Source organism: Lutra lutra, chromosome 1 (genome assembly GCF_902655055.1).
Source record: "Lutra lutra chromosome 1, mLutLut1.2, whole genome shotgun sequence".
Classification (NCBI taxonomy): Eukaryota; Metazoa; Chordata; class Mammalia; order Carnivora; family Mustelidae; genus Lutra; species Lutra lutra.
The window spans coordinates 163709936-163723907 of record NC_062278.1 but is presented as its reverse complement, the minus strand read 5'-3'; the positions used below and the strand labels follow the sequence as shown (position 1 = coordinate 163723907).

The following is a 13972-nucleotide window of genomic DNA, read 5'->3' as shown; positions in this document are numbered from 1 at the left end:
AGGCCGAATAGTTTGCATATCGAGGATTCCTCACCAAAAACCCTGGAGGCCAGAAGGACATGGAAGGACATTTTTAAGGCCTGAAAGAGAACTGCCATCTGTGAACTCCATAGCTTGTGAAAATGCCATTCAAGAATGAGAAGTCAAGACACTCGCACATGAAGGAAAAGCAAGAAAATGTGTTAGCAGCAGGCCTTCTGTGAAAGAAGGGCTGAAGGAAGCCATCTAAGTAGAAAGAAAACGATAAAAGGAGGATTCTTGGAGCATCAGGAAGGAAGGAAGGACAATAGACTTCTTCTCTGTAGCTTCTGAATTACATTGGATTGTTGAAGTAAAAATTATACCAGTGTCTCGTGTCCCAGAGTAGTTAGAGGGAGCATCTCAGTAATTACATTATAAATGGTGGAGGGGAACAGGCTGTAAGGACAGGAAAGATTTCTGCACGTCCCGCAAACTGGTAAAAACCAGTAGGCTGTGGTAAGGACGTATATAGAATGTAATCCTTAGAGTGACCACTACAAATCTATGCAAAAAATACACTCAAAAACACTATAGATAACAACAAAATGGAATTCTAAAATGTGTTCAAGTAACCCACAGGAGGGCAGAAAAAAGAAAATTGAAAGAAAAAAAAAAAAACACAGGTTACAAACAAAACAGGTAAAATGGCAGACTTAAACCGTAACAGAAAATGCAAATAATATGATTCCATTTATGTAACATTATTGAAGTGACAAAACTATAGAAATGGAGAGCAGATGAAAGTCTGGCCAGGTGAGGGAGGGCTGGGGGGTTGTGACTGGAAGGGGGAAGCAGGAGGGGATTTTTAAGGGGAGGGACAGGTCTGTATCTTAGTCTCAGCCTTAGTTACCCAGGACACAGAACTGGACACATATATCGTTGTCAATGTCACTGTCCTGGTTTCTGTATTGTCTTATAGTTACAGAAGACATAACCTCTGGGGCAAGATGGGAGAAGGTACGTGGGACCTCACTGTACTGTACTATCTTTCCAACTTCCTGAGAAGTTATCGTTATTACAGATTATAATTATTTCAAAAGAAGAAGTAAAGAGGCGCCTCGGTGGCTCGTTTGGTTAAGCGTCCGACTCTTGATCTCAGCTCGGTCTTGCTCTCAGGGTTGTGGGTTGAAGCCCTGCACTGGGCTCTGTGCTGGGTGTGAAGCCTACTTAAAAAAACAAAACAGAAACAAAAAACCCCACAAAAAAACAAAAAAACCCAAAACTGAAAAAAGAAAGAAGTGAAAAAACACAACAATCCTTGGCTGTTGGTTTTACCCCAGGGCCAGCTCTGATGCTTGCACAACTCTGTGGAGTAGAGCCTGTTCCCTGTGGCCTCCTTTATTTACACCTTGTGGCTGGGGCAGGTTGGACCAGGTGGGGTGGGGGGGGGGGCGGACACACAGCTGGGTGCTTCTGTCTGGGCCCCACACTGGGCTCAGCCCAGACCTCGCCTACAGCAGAGGCCACCGAGGAAATTCTAGGTACACCCTGCCACACCCTCTCCTGACCTTGTCTCCTCATTCTCCAGGCCGCAGAGTTCATGTTGCCTCTTTGGAGAAACTCCTGATTCCCCCATTTAAAATGCCCCCCAAGTCACATCCTCCAGTGAGGTTCATTATATCACTAATTCCCCTGATGTTTTCTAAGTTGCTTATTTTCATCCAGTCCCCAGCCCTGCCCCACCAAATGGAAGTCCCATAAAGACTGGTCTTCTTTCTCTTCCTTTCCCTTCACTTCCCTTCCTTTCCCTTCCCTTCCCTTCCCTACCTTCTTTCTTTCAGATTTATTTATTTGGTGGGGGGAGGAGAGCGAGAGAGGGCACACGTGAGTGAGGGGAAGGGCAGAGAAAGAGAATCCCAAGCAGACTCAGTGCTGAACGTGGAGTCCGACACTGGCTCAATCCCATGATCCATGAGATCATGACCCCAGCTGAAACCAAGAGTCAGATGCCCAAAGGACTGAGCCCCAGGTGTGGGGCCTGTTCTTTCTTATAAGGAGGACAAGGTCAACATTCTTTTTTTTTTTTTTTAAAGATTTTATTTATTTATTTGACAGAGAGAGATCACAAGTAGACGGAGAGGCAGGCAGAGAGAGAGAGAGAGGGAAGCAGGCTCCCTGCTGAGCAGAGAGCCCGATGCGGGCCTCGATCCCAGGACCCTGAGATCATGACCTGAGCCGAAGGCAGCGGCTTAACCCACTGAGCCACCCAGGCGCCCCAAGGTCAACATTCTATAAGGGTTTGTGGGATGTGTTCACTAACTGTTGCTGTAACAAGTCACCCTAAAATCGAATGGCTTAAAACAGCAACCGTTCATTCTCTCATGGTTTCTGTGGGGAATTTAGAGGCTATGGCAGGGAAGGTGGGACTCTGCCCCATGGTGTCTGAGGGCCTAGCTGGGAGACATCCTCTCCTGGCCATTGGACCCCAGACCTGTCTCCAGAGAGCCCTTTCAGAACCTCCAGGCCATGCCTCAGCCCATGCACACCTCTGTGGCTGCACACTGTCTGTCCTGGGGATGCGGTCAGGGTCATAGGTGGTAGGTGGAGATGAGAAGAGAGTTGGAATTTCTGGGAAGTCTTTTTAACCTAAACTTCTGAGACTTCCTTCTTGGTAAAACCCTCCCCTCAGAGGAATGGCCCCATCACAGCTGGGGCTCCACCCAAAAGAGTGCAAGCTTTGGGGGCCCAGTCCACTCCTGTGTCGCAGGACTTTGCTCCCATCATGTGTCTATCTCTTGGTGCCTTTCCTGGATCCTGGGGCAAATGGTAGCAGCTCCCAGGGCCACTGTGAGGACCAGGGAAAACATACGGGGATCCCCAGGCAGAGAGCTCTCCCTGAGGCACCTCGTTCAACCCTCAACACCACCAGGCAGGGAGGGGCTGTGACTGCCTCCGTTCTGCAGCTGAGGAAGCTGGAACAGAAAAGTGACGTGACATATCCCAGAGGACGTGCTGAGCATGCTGCGGTCCCTTCTCTTGACCTCTGCACACCAGGTCTCTGTAGCAGCCCTGGCCATACTACTTGCCCCCTCCACCCCCTCTCTTCCTGTTGCTCCATGCTTTGTCATAGGAAATCTTTGTAATTTCCCTAATTCACCACGAGCTTTGCACATGATACTTATGCCTTCTGTCCCCATGAAGTCATCATGCTGACCTTACCCAGCTCCCGCCAGCACAGGCTCCTCCTCCTCTGGGAAGGCCACCTTAAAGCACCCACCCACCAGCCTGGTCTGGAGAAGCCCTGGGCTTATGGGCCCTGGACCTCAGCATGACATCACTAGACATAAACAGTGGACAGAATCAGATTTGACGAATGTCTAGCTTTGCTTCATCCAAAGGGACATTCCCTGACTTGCTTCTCTGTAAGGTCCAAAGAGGTCTGTAGCTTCAGGCATGGCTGGATCCAGGGGTTCAATGACATCAGCGGGCATCTATTTCTTGGCTCTGCCTTACTCTGTGTGCATTCTCAGGTATGCTCTCCCAACCAGTTGGCCAAGATGACCCTGGCAAATTATTGGACCTGTTGGGGTCACAAGACTGACTGCTCACTCTCCCCTGAACATTGTAAACTGAGGGTGGGATGGGGGGGCAGGGTGGGTGGTTGGACGAGGGCAACCTCTCCAATGCAGCAGCTGCTGATGCCTCTAGAAGCCTTTACCTTTCATGAGGTCTGGCCTTTTTTTTTTTTTTTTTTAAATAATTCAAAGAGGACCTTTAAATATTAAAATATATGCTCATGGTTTAAAAAAAAAAATCCCAGAAGTGCACAAAAGGATACACAATGAAAAGTCAGTCTCCCTCTGGAGCGCCCAACTCTGGCTCTGGGAGAAAAACGGTTACCAGCTTCCCTGTGTGCTGGCAGAGATATCTTACACTGTTACAAGCAAATGCAAACACCCATGGACATTCTTGCCTCTCTGTTTTCTCAAAAGATACAAACTATACACCCAGCTCTGAACCTTCTTTGTTTTTTGATTTTTTTTCTCTCCTCTTACAGATTTGTGGAAATTATTCCACAAGGGCTATCTAGAGATGCCTTCCTCTCCCTCTTTAACTTTCCAAAAATGGAATCATCTAGCACTCTCGCAGCACAACCTAGGGTGCCCCTCAGTGAGTCACACTTTTGTGTACTCCTTCCCCTCCAATGTATGACTTGCTTCTAGGACAGAGCAAAGGTGAAGGGCTGTCTTTTTCATGATTTTATTAGGTCCTATAAGAAACTCCCTTGCTGGCTTTGAAGAAGTGAGAACACGTTGAGGGGAGGGCCTGTGACAGTCACAAGCTAGGAGATGGCCTCCAGCCTCCAGCCACAAGGGAATGAGATCTGCCAACAGCCAGGTGAGCTTAGTGGGAGCCCAGCCTGACCACACCTTGACTGTGGCCTCGTGAGATCCTCCCTGAGCAGGGGACTAGCTCAGCTGTGTCAGGGCTCCTGACCCAGGGACATGTGAGAAGGCGTGCAGCTAGCCGAAAACTGCTAAGTTGGTGGTAATTTGTTAGGAAGCTAAGAGCAGTGTTCGCTCCTTGCCCAGCTCGTCTCCCTCCAGATGTCTGTGAAATTCATCCGTATCCTTATGGGGAGCTCTAGTTCTTTTTCACTGTTGGGCAGTATTCCATATGATTAAACTACACCCTGCCCTTCCTACTGTCCCTGGGCATTTGGACTCCTTTAACTCTTTGGCTGCTGTGAATAAAACAGCCTGAATATCCATCCAGGTACCATTTAGCCCGCATACATATTCAGCCTCCTGAATAGCAACCTAGGAGTAAACCTGCTGCATGGATGTTTACCTTCATAAGAAACAGCCAAACCATTTTCAAAAGTGGTTTAAATACTTCACATGCCTGGTGGCAGTGTCTGTGGGTCCCAGCGGTTGTTCATGCTCACCAACACCTGGTAGTGTCCATCCTTATGCCTTTGGATGGGTGTGCAGAGGTTTTTCTTTGAGGTTTTCCCTTGCATTTCCCTGGTGAGTCATAAGGATATGGGGCATTTTTTCATAGGTTTATTTGCCTTCCCTGAGAGGTTCCTGATATTACTTTGTCAGCTCTAGAGCAATTTATTATCTGCCCATAAACCCTAAGCTGGAGCTGGAGGGAAGGAGAAACTCTCTTCACAAGGTCAGGCTCACTGGGGCCAATCATGAAACCCCAAAACTAAGGTGACACAGAGGGGAATAGTGCTAAGAGATCGAAGGATAGAGAACAGGTCCCGATCACTGTGTGTAAGCTCTCAGATCCAGCCATGCCTGAAGCTTCCTTCCCCACTTCCCAATCACATGAGCTAACACACTCTTCTTGCTGAAGTCAGTTTGAGCTATGGTTTTGTCACTTGTGAGAAAGGGGTCCTAACTGATGCAGGGGCTAAGGCGGCTCCAGTCTGGGTTCCAGTCTGCCCGAACTCTGGCTCTCAGGGACACTGGCATTCTTGAGGCTAGCCAAGCTTCCAAAACGGGGTGGGGGATGGGAGGGTGGGGGATAAGTGGGGGCTCTGGATTCCAAGTGTTCCACTAGCCCTCCCTGCTGTGGTCTGCACCCCGCTTCATTATTGAGTGTGTTTTGAGGCTGAATAACCATGTAATTGGTTTATCTGTTCCATAGTCGAATTTCAGCAAATATGTTTTTCATAATTAGGTGATGTTTATTTAACGGGAATAACCAGCCCATTAAATTTAATGAGGCAGGTTATCAGGTATGAAGTGGAAGTGTTTTTCCTTAAGAGCAACCTGGATTTGGATGTTCCTGGGGGTGCCAGGGAGATGCAGACAGCTGCCCTGTCTGGGTGTGAGAAGCCCCAGGGAGTGGGGGCTAGAGGTATGTCCTATCCTCACAGGAAACAGGAACCCCCCACGCCTGGTGCTCCCAGCCCCCATACTTTTCCTCCATTGTATAGCATCCTCTTTCTCTTCTCTATGTCCCTACCTCCAGATCTCCAAGCTTTGGAGGGCAGGGTTTCCCCTTCCCCTCCCCCTCATTGCTGTATCTCCAGCATCTCGAACAGTGCCTGCACGCAGTAGGCATTCAATGCCAACACTGGCTGTGCAAAACAGAAATAACTAAGGGAGACCCCTCCTGCCACTGTCTCTGAGGGTGTCCCTCCTGGCACACTTTGGGCCCTCCCTGCCCCACTACTGAAATCTCCTTTTTAGCAGGCTTTGTCCTCCTCACTGCCCCTGCTTGGCAGGTGGCAAAGGGGTCAACCCAAGTGTTGGCATCAACTAACCCTTAGAGGATGGCATCTATGACTGCCAAAGGGTTGACCCAAGGGGTCAACCACTGGGCCCAAAAGCCCACGGGAAGAGATGGCCATGTGCCGCCCTGACCCGAAGGCCCAGGCTGTGGAGGGCATACTGCCGCATGCATTCGGAAGGGCACAGAACCTGGGGACTAGTAAAATGTTCAGGTCAGTAGAGAACAATGGGAAACACAGTCAGTGATTAAAAAACAAAACACATATTATTTTCATCCAAAGAATGGGTTCACACTGTAATATACTAATTTCTTAAAAGAAGAGTACATAGAGCTCCATATTGATATATTCCATACCACAATTGTTAGCGGCTACAGTCCTGTCTTACAGATAGCATATTTTACTTAGAGCACACACCCCCTCTTGTTGGACATTTACATTTTTTCCAGTATTTTGCCATTGCTATAAATACTAGAGTAAACAAAGTAGTGGCTTCACCTGGCCAACTCTGGCTCAGTCCTTAGACTAGGACTTAAGCCTCCTCACTGAAGCCCTCCCTGACCCCACAGGCTGAGCACCCTGAGCTAAGAGCTCCTGGGGGGGCTCTCCCTAGGGGCCTCATCACAAGTGACCTCTGATGTCTTTTGGAATTATGACATGACTCCTACTACCTCCTCCTGCTAAACTAGAAGCCCGTGGGGGCATGGAGCAGACGTTGCCATTGTTTTCACAGTACCTAAGATATGATAACATGAACAATGTTAACTCTTTGGGTTTCTCTAGAAGCCAATTCTGAGGCAGAGATGAGCCTACACATTGTTTCTGCGAGCGTCTTTGGGGTCAACACTTCTGGGTAAAGGGGAGAAGCGGAGGGCAGGACTAGCAGGGCTGCCAAGCAGCCTCGATGAGGCCATGCCCACCTCTCGGGTCAGAATACTCTGCCAGCTTGCTCCACCTTGGGGCATGGTTGTTGGCCTCTACACCCACCCCATCAGGCAGTAATTGGATACATCTCCTGGGCTGTTGGGGTGTGACTCAGGTGAGGTGGCTCCCTAGCAAAGGTGCTTTCCAGAGGGAGAGGACTCGGGGGCGAGGGCTGTCTGCCCACAGCTGACCCTAAAGGGGATCTGGGTGGTGGGTCCTCTGCCCTCACATTTAGAGAGCACTAACCACGGGACACCTGTCATCACAACCCCCTTAGAGGATGGCGTCTATGACTGTCTTCCTTTTACAGATGAGGAAACGGAGGCCTAGGGGCTTGGAGCAGGTGCTGGGTCTATCTGGCCCCAAGGCTAGGCCCCAAATCTCCACATTATGCTGCGGAATGGGTGTCCCAGAGGCTGTGCAAAGGCCGGGACAAACATCCTAGGACACAGAAACTGTTTCCATGCTTGGGTTCCTGGCTACTCATCCTTAGAGCCACTGATCTAGGCTCACCAGGCAGAGGGCGTGCGAGCTCCCGGTCATCGGTGATGGCTGTGGATCTGACTCTCCCCACTTCTCGTTCTGTCAGTCCTGCTTTGTCTACTTTGCCAAGTGAGATGCATGCACATTTTAGGATTTCCAAGTCTTCCTGCCTGCCATCCCTGCTAGTGTTTGAACTGTCCGGCTCTGTTGCTCATTCACTCCTTGTCCCAAAGTCTAGGCTGATAGTAACACAGCCGTTGCAGCCTTCTCAGAGTTTGCTGATATGCTTCTGTTTCTGTGCTTCTGCTTTCAACTAGCCCGTGCCCTTATTCGGGTGAGATCTCTTGTAAACAACACACAGGTGGATTATGTGGGGGGAAGGGCATTGGAGGAGTGGGTTTTGTTTTGTTTTTTTTTTTTTTGGTGAATTTGCACACTTTAAAAGGCCTCTGATGCATTTCACCAAATGTGTCCCCCAGAGAGGTCATGTGAGCTGCCTTCTCCGGCAATGGCCTCAGTGGAGGGCCCTCTCCACATCTGCGTGACACTCTGCCTTTCCTGTGTCCGGGGCACATTGGACATTTCTTTCATGCCCTGCTTTCACTCCCACCTCAGCCACCTGGAATGGCCTGGGATGTTTGCAGCGATCCCTGTACCCACTCGCGGGCGGATGAGGTGGTGGCGTGTGGCTGAGACACGGCAGGCCAATGAATGAGCACCTTACAAGAGATCCTGCCCTGGGGCTCACGGCTGCCTTGATGATACCAGCTCATACCCTGCCTTGGCATTGCTGGGCCTCTCCAGGTCAGTAATGACGTTGGAAGGAATGGACTCCAGCCATATCTTTTGCCAGGGTCCACAATCCCATCTGGGGGGCCAAACAAGGAAAAAGGTGCAGGATTGGCCCCTTCAGCTAGGTCCCTAGCGCAAGGTGGAGGTAAGCCTCTAGATGGAAGTCCCTGGGCCTGGCCCAGCACACAGTCAGGACCCTGCTCCAGAATAAGGTAGTGTTAGCACTGCGTACTGTGTACTCTTGGACAAGTTGCTTCCACTTTCTGTGCCATGGTTTCCTCATCTGCAAAGCTGGGGCGGCAATGGCCCTACCCCACAGAGCTAGCATTTACAAAGGGCGTGAGAGGACCCAGCACGTGGGGAATGCCCAACAGGGCTGATGACTGGTACTCCTCTGGAAGCTGTCCATCACATGCCAATTTAAGCTATACGCATGCACAGGTATGTGTACACACCCATCTGTACCCACAACACATGCCCACCCGCTCAGCAGCCCCCAGTCATGCCGAAGCCCTTTCTGCGGGCCACGGCCATGCCTTGCCCTCCACTTCCAGCTAGGTTCAGCTAATGGGAGGCACGAGTGAGGCTGGAGGATGGGAGGAGAGGAGAGGCCACGAGCAGCCACCACCTGTATAGCAGTGCCCCTTCAGTGGCTCCAGCTTGAGTGAGCAGGGTTCCTGTGCTATCAGCTTCCACTGGGTCACCGTGCCTCTTCCCTTGGTCCCTGCAGCCCTGGGTGATGTGAACTTCCCGCCGTCGGCTAATTTCTGGGCTGTCACACCTTTCTGTTTGGGTTTTCAGCTTCTCTGTCTTCTTTGTGGTCAATTTCCTGTATACAGCTCCTGATGTTTAAATAATGGGAGTGCTTTTGGGTTTCCTGGTTGGACCCCGGAAGTCACAGCTAACACCATATTTAATCCCCTAGCAACCAGGTAGGATGAGTATTAACATTCCCTTTCAACAGCCATGTGGCTGGGACCTGAGCCCAGGAATGTCTGCCTCCGGGTCCACACAGTGTTGGACACACCCATTACCCATATGGCCATGTGGAAGGGCTGTCCACATAGGAGACACACAAACGCGTGCACGCACACACACGCACAGAGAGCCTGCAGCTCGATCACATGCCTCTCCCCTTCGCACGTCAACACAGTGATACAGTGGCTCTGAACAAACACCCATTAGTCTCCAGTCGTAGGGAAGAGGTGGGGATCTGAGAAGAGAACCTCGGTTCTGACTCGGGGGAAGTCGGGGAAATGGCTGAGATCCAGGTGGAGAGAGCCTGGGAGTATTAGCAGGTGGTGAGCGTGGCGGCTGCCTATGCAAACACAGCACACATGTATAGACCGTTGCATACACACAAGTGTACACAGACACAAAGGCATCTGCATACACACACACAGATGGGCAGATGCACACAGACCTGTGCACACACAGGAAAGCACCTACACACTATGCACAGGTACACACAGACCTGTGCTGACACACGTGTACACACACGTGCATGCATCTATATACACATGTGCACCTGTACGTGCATTACACATGTGCACACACAAGGCACACATACACATGCATGGATGGCTGCCCTCAGTGGACTCCTGGGTGGGAGGATGGAGTCGAAGAGATATTCCCGTGGGACTGGGAAGCTGGGCAAAGCCGTGGGTGCCAGCGGCTTCTGAAGGAGTCTGGGAAGGTCCTCAGCAGCTTCCAGCTGAAGGACAGCTCTGATGTCACTTCAGGTCAACAATACAGGTGACCTGTGACCCTGCTCCTCCCATGCAGGCCTTACAAAGGGCCAGCCCTTCCGTGGGCTGCTGGGGGAGGTTGGGAGGAGGTTGGGGCAAAGGTCCCCTGCCACCTACTGGGGCTGTTCACCTCAGTGTGCCCTCTGAATGCCTCCTTGTGTGTTTTGGCAAGCTGACCTAGAACTTGGAGAGAGGGCATCTCCCAAAGCTCTTTTCCTCTCAGCCAATATGTAGCTTGGCTGAATAAAGCTGCCTTGTGCTACCTGCCTAGACAATAGGACACTGCCAAGCTCCAGCAACTTTAGCTTTGTGTGTGAGAATTTGGGGATGAGCAGAGATGCCTGGGCTGCAAAGCCCGAGTCAAGATCCAGGCTCTCAGCTCCAGATGGCTAGAGGCTCTCCAAAGGAACTTTCACAGGAAATCCAAGGTCACCAGTAGAGCAGTGAGTGCATCAGAAGCCCCGCCCCAAACTCCTCTGGCTGCCTCCCTCACACAGCACTGGGCCAGGCTGGGTGCAACTGGGGTGTGGTCAAGGACTGGCGGGCTGGTGTGTGGACACCCATTGAGCAGAGCCATCCCAAACCCCACTGTCCTCTGCTCTTCTCAGTCCCTGTGTCCCTCATTTCAGCCCCTAGAATCACCAGCACCTAAGCCAGAGATCGGGAAGTCATGCTTGATCCTCCCCTACAGTACCCTAAAGCTAATCTCAGCTCCTAAGCCTCACCTCTGTTTGACCCCTAACCTGGCCCACCAGTCTCCCATTTAAAATGCCCTTGAGTGCCCGCAGGGCTCTCTTTGCACTCAGTCTAGCCTCACTTGATCCCACCCTCACTGAGAGCCACCGTGGTGGCCTCAGAGGGACCCCCGAATGCCATGGCCTGGCATCCCTGCTACTCCACCCAGCCCCCACTCTGCTCTCTGCAAAGCCCAGCTGTTCATGCTCTGTGCCCCCTGAGCTGGGCATCTAGGGTCTCACTCACCCAGCCTCTGGCTTGCCCAGCAAGTCCTCCATTCGGCTTCGACACTGGAGCTCAGACAGCACCTCTGTCGGGAAGCTGGCCTGTTGGCTCTGTTTCATCCCTAGAAAGAACTGCATCCCCTTCATTGCATCTCACACTTGCTTCTGGCCGGCCTTTTGCTGTTGCAGCATAATCGTGGGTTTCCACATCTGCGTCCCCTGCTAGGCTGGGTGCTCCCCAAGGGAAACAGCCTGTTTTATTCAGCCTGCATTGCCGTGGTCCAGCCCAGGTACGTACAAGAGAGGAGGCAGCAGTGGCCGTCTGCCAGCCAAGAGAATGACTGAAAACAAAGACATTCACTTTATTTGTTTTTGGACAGTGGCACATACTCTATTTTTCACACATGTGGCAGCCCCAAGCACAGAGGCATCCATAGGCACCCAGGAGAAAATGGCTGTGGCCTAGGGGGCTGTGGACTGTGGTCCCATAACCGGTTCCTTCTTCAGGGCTCCAAGTCACTGCCAGGGCCAGGATTGAGGGCCGCTCCTCACCCCTACAAGGGAGAACAGGTCACAGTTCAGTCATTGCTCACTCTGCTGGGACCCCTGTGCATCCCCCAGGCCTCAGCTCCAAGAGGGCCACTGGCTCTTGGGATGCCCCATCAGTGTCACTGCTCAATGGAAGGAGTGCTCCCCAGCCGGTCCCTGAGACCTGGGACTGGCTCTCTTCACCTCCGTGCCTGGTGCCCACCCAACACACACCTGCATCGGCCGCTAACATGGACCCTGTATCCATCTGACCTCCCTGCCTCCCCTTCCAGAGGGGCAGGCCTCAGCCCAATGCTGCCTTGCCTCACCAACATCTCCCCTGTTATCTCACTTAACCACTCAGAGTTTTCTAAGTGAAGCCAGTCAGAGAGAGTGCTCTGGTGTGCGAGAGCCCTCACAATCAGGCTGTTTCTTGCTGGAAACCTGCCTCCGAAGCGCTGCCCACGTCCACACACATGTACATGTCCCTGGGCTTGGAAGGCACCACCCAGGTGCTGGCAGGGGATCTGGGGAGGTGCCTCCCACCCTGGGCTTCCAACCAGGCAGGCCTCTGTCTGCCAGAGATGAGGGTTCCTGCCACCTGGGGCTTCTAGAAGCACATCCCTATCAGAGATGCTCAAGGCCCCATCCCTGGCTCCACCAGGAGGCTTCTGAGGCAGAAGTTGGCAGCAGGCAGCAACACTTGCTGCATCTCAGCACAGGGCGCAATGTGTGTGTCTGGGCACCGAGGCCCTGCGGGAGTCGGGGGAGTGCGCTTCTTCCGAGGGAACGCTGCACATGAAGCGGGAGCAGGGCCGGCCTCGGCTGCTGCCAGTTGCTCAGTCTCCAATTTAGGCTTTAATAACGCCGGGGGATGGGGGGGGTGGGGGCCGGGAAGGAGGGAGCCAGGCCTGGCAGTGCCCCAGAGCCTCTCTCAGGCATGCTAGAGCTACATAGAACACACTGGAGTTAAATGCAATCTGTCTTCCTTCATAATCACATTTTTGCCTCAGTGCAATGAAGATATATTGGTGAGATGTGTTTGTTAAAGATATACTCTGCTGGGGGAGGGGCTGAAAACTCTGGGGCCATGGGGCCTGAAGGAAGAAGAGAGGGAGGGCGGTCAGGGGCTGCGGGGTGCCAGAGTACTCTGTGGGGAATCAAGGGGGTGCCACAGCAGGACCCCAAGTCTCTCGCTCAGTAGAAAGTTAGGTGCATGTTGCACAAGCCTGGGTGATGGCCTGCGAATCCCAGCAGGGCAAGGGTTCCCGTGCAAGCCTTCACACGCACCTTGGTAGATATAAAGGGGCGCGGGAGGGCCCCTTGTTTCCACAGCCACGTGGTACGGTCGGTGCAGGGTGACTGGCCCAGCTCTGCTCCGTGCTGCAGAGACCGCTGGCAGCACAGCTTCCCATGCTCCACAGTGGGTTGGAATCGTGATCTACCCAGGCTCTGCGCCCAGCTGGTGCCGTGCGGAGCTGCTGCGGGGTTCCGGGCTGTCCCATTGCCCCCTCCAGGCAGCAGGCCTCAAGGCTCAGACAGGCACCTGCACCTTGTCTGGGAGAGGCAGCCAGTGTGGCAGCAGCTTTGCCTCCCAGGTCCCAAGCTGACAGCAAAGTGAGGAGGGCTCTGGTGAGGCGGGGCCGTTGAGGAGGAGACTGCCAGATCTAGCTGGAGGGCCACCTGACCTCCGACCTCAGCCTTTCCACTGTCATTACCTCTAGCAGCTTGTCTCCTACTCAGACAAAAGGAGCTTTTCTATGGGAAGAAGGTCCCATCCTCCAGTCCTTTGAACAAATGTGTCAGACTTCTGGAGAGGTCCAAGCCAGGTGCCCCAAGTGAATGACGGAGAGGGGCCAGGTCCAGCCTGGGCTATGAACTGTTGGGCTTGGGAAGGGGGATGGAATTGTCTAGAAGAGCAACAGTAGGGAGGTGAGAGGACAGGACTGGGAACTGGCTGGGAGGGTCAGGGACGGAGGGCAAGACCTTGGGACCAGGTCTCAGGGGAGGCCCACTGCCAACCTCAGACATCTAGGATACCCCACTGCTTCCCTGTAGGAGGGCTGGGGATGTGTGAGACCTGGGACCACTATGACCCCCTCCCACTCACCAGAGGCTGGCTGCCAGCATGCCCCTGCAGACCAGCACAGAAGTGAGATGGGCTGAGAGGTACCCTTTGCTCCCTCGCATATTCAGGCAGGCCACACCTGCCTGCAACACCGTTCTTCCACCTCCCTGAACCCAGAGGCTCTTCTTCTAGGGCTGTCCCTGCCCTTTCTGGGACCCCTACCCTGTACCATGGGCCCTCCTCTGAGCTCCCACCCCCA

The 13972-nt window shown here is 52.6% G+C and overlaps 1 protein-coding gene across 3 annotated transcripts in view; it reads right to left on the bottom strand.

Moving 5' to 3' along the window:
* Window positions 1-11455: 11455 nt before the first annotated feature.
* Window positions 11456-13972, bottom strand: part of CHCHD6 (coiled-coil-helix-coiled-coil-helix domain containing 6) — a 241505-nt gene continuing 238988 nt past the window's right edge. For all 3 annotated transcript variants that reach the window (XM_047742899.1, XM_047742908.1, XM_047742890.1), the window contains one exon: window positions 11456-11671. In XM_047742899.1, coding sequence (XP_047598855.1) covers window positions 11634-11671 — 38 coding nt within the window. In that variant the 3' untranslated portion in view covers window positions 11456-11633. The remainder of the gene's footprint in view (window positions 11672-13972) is intronic.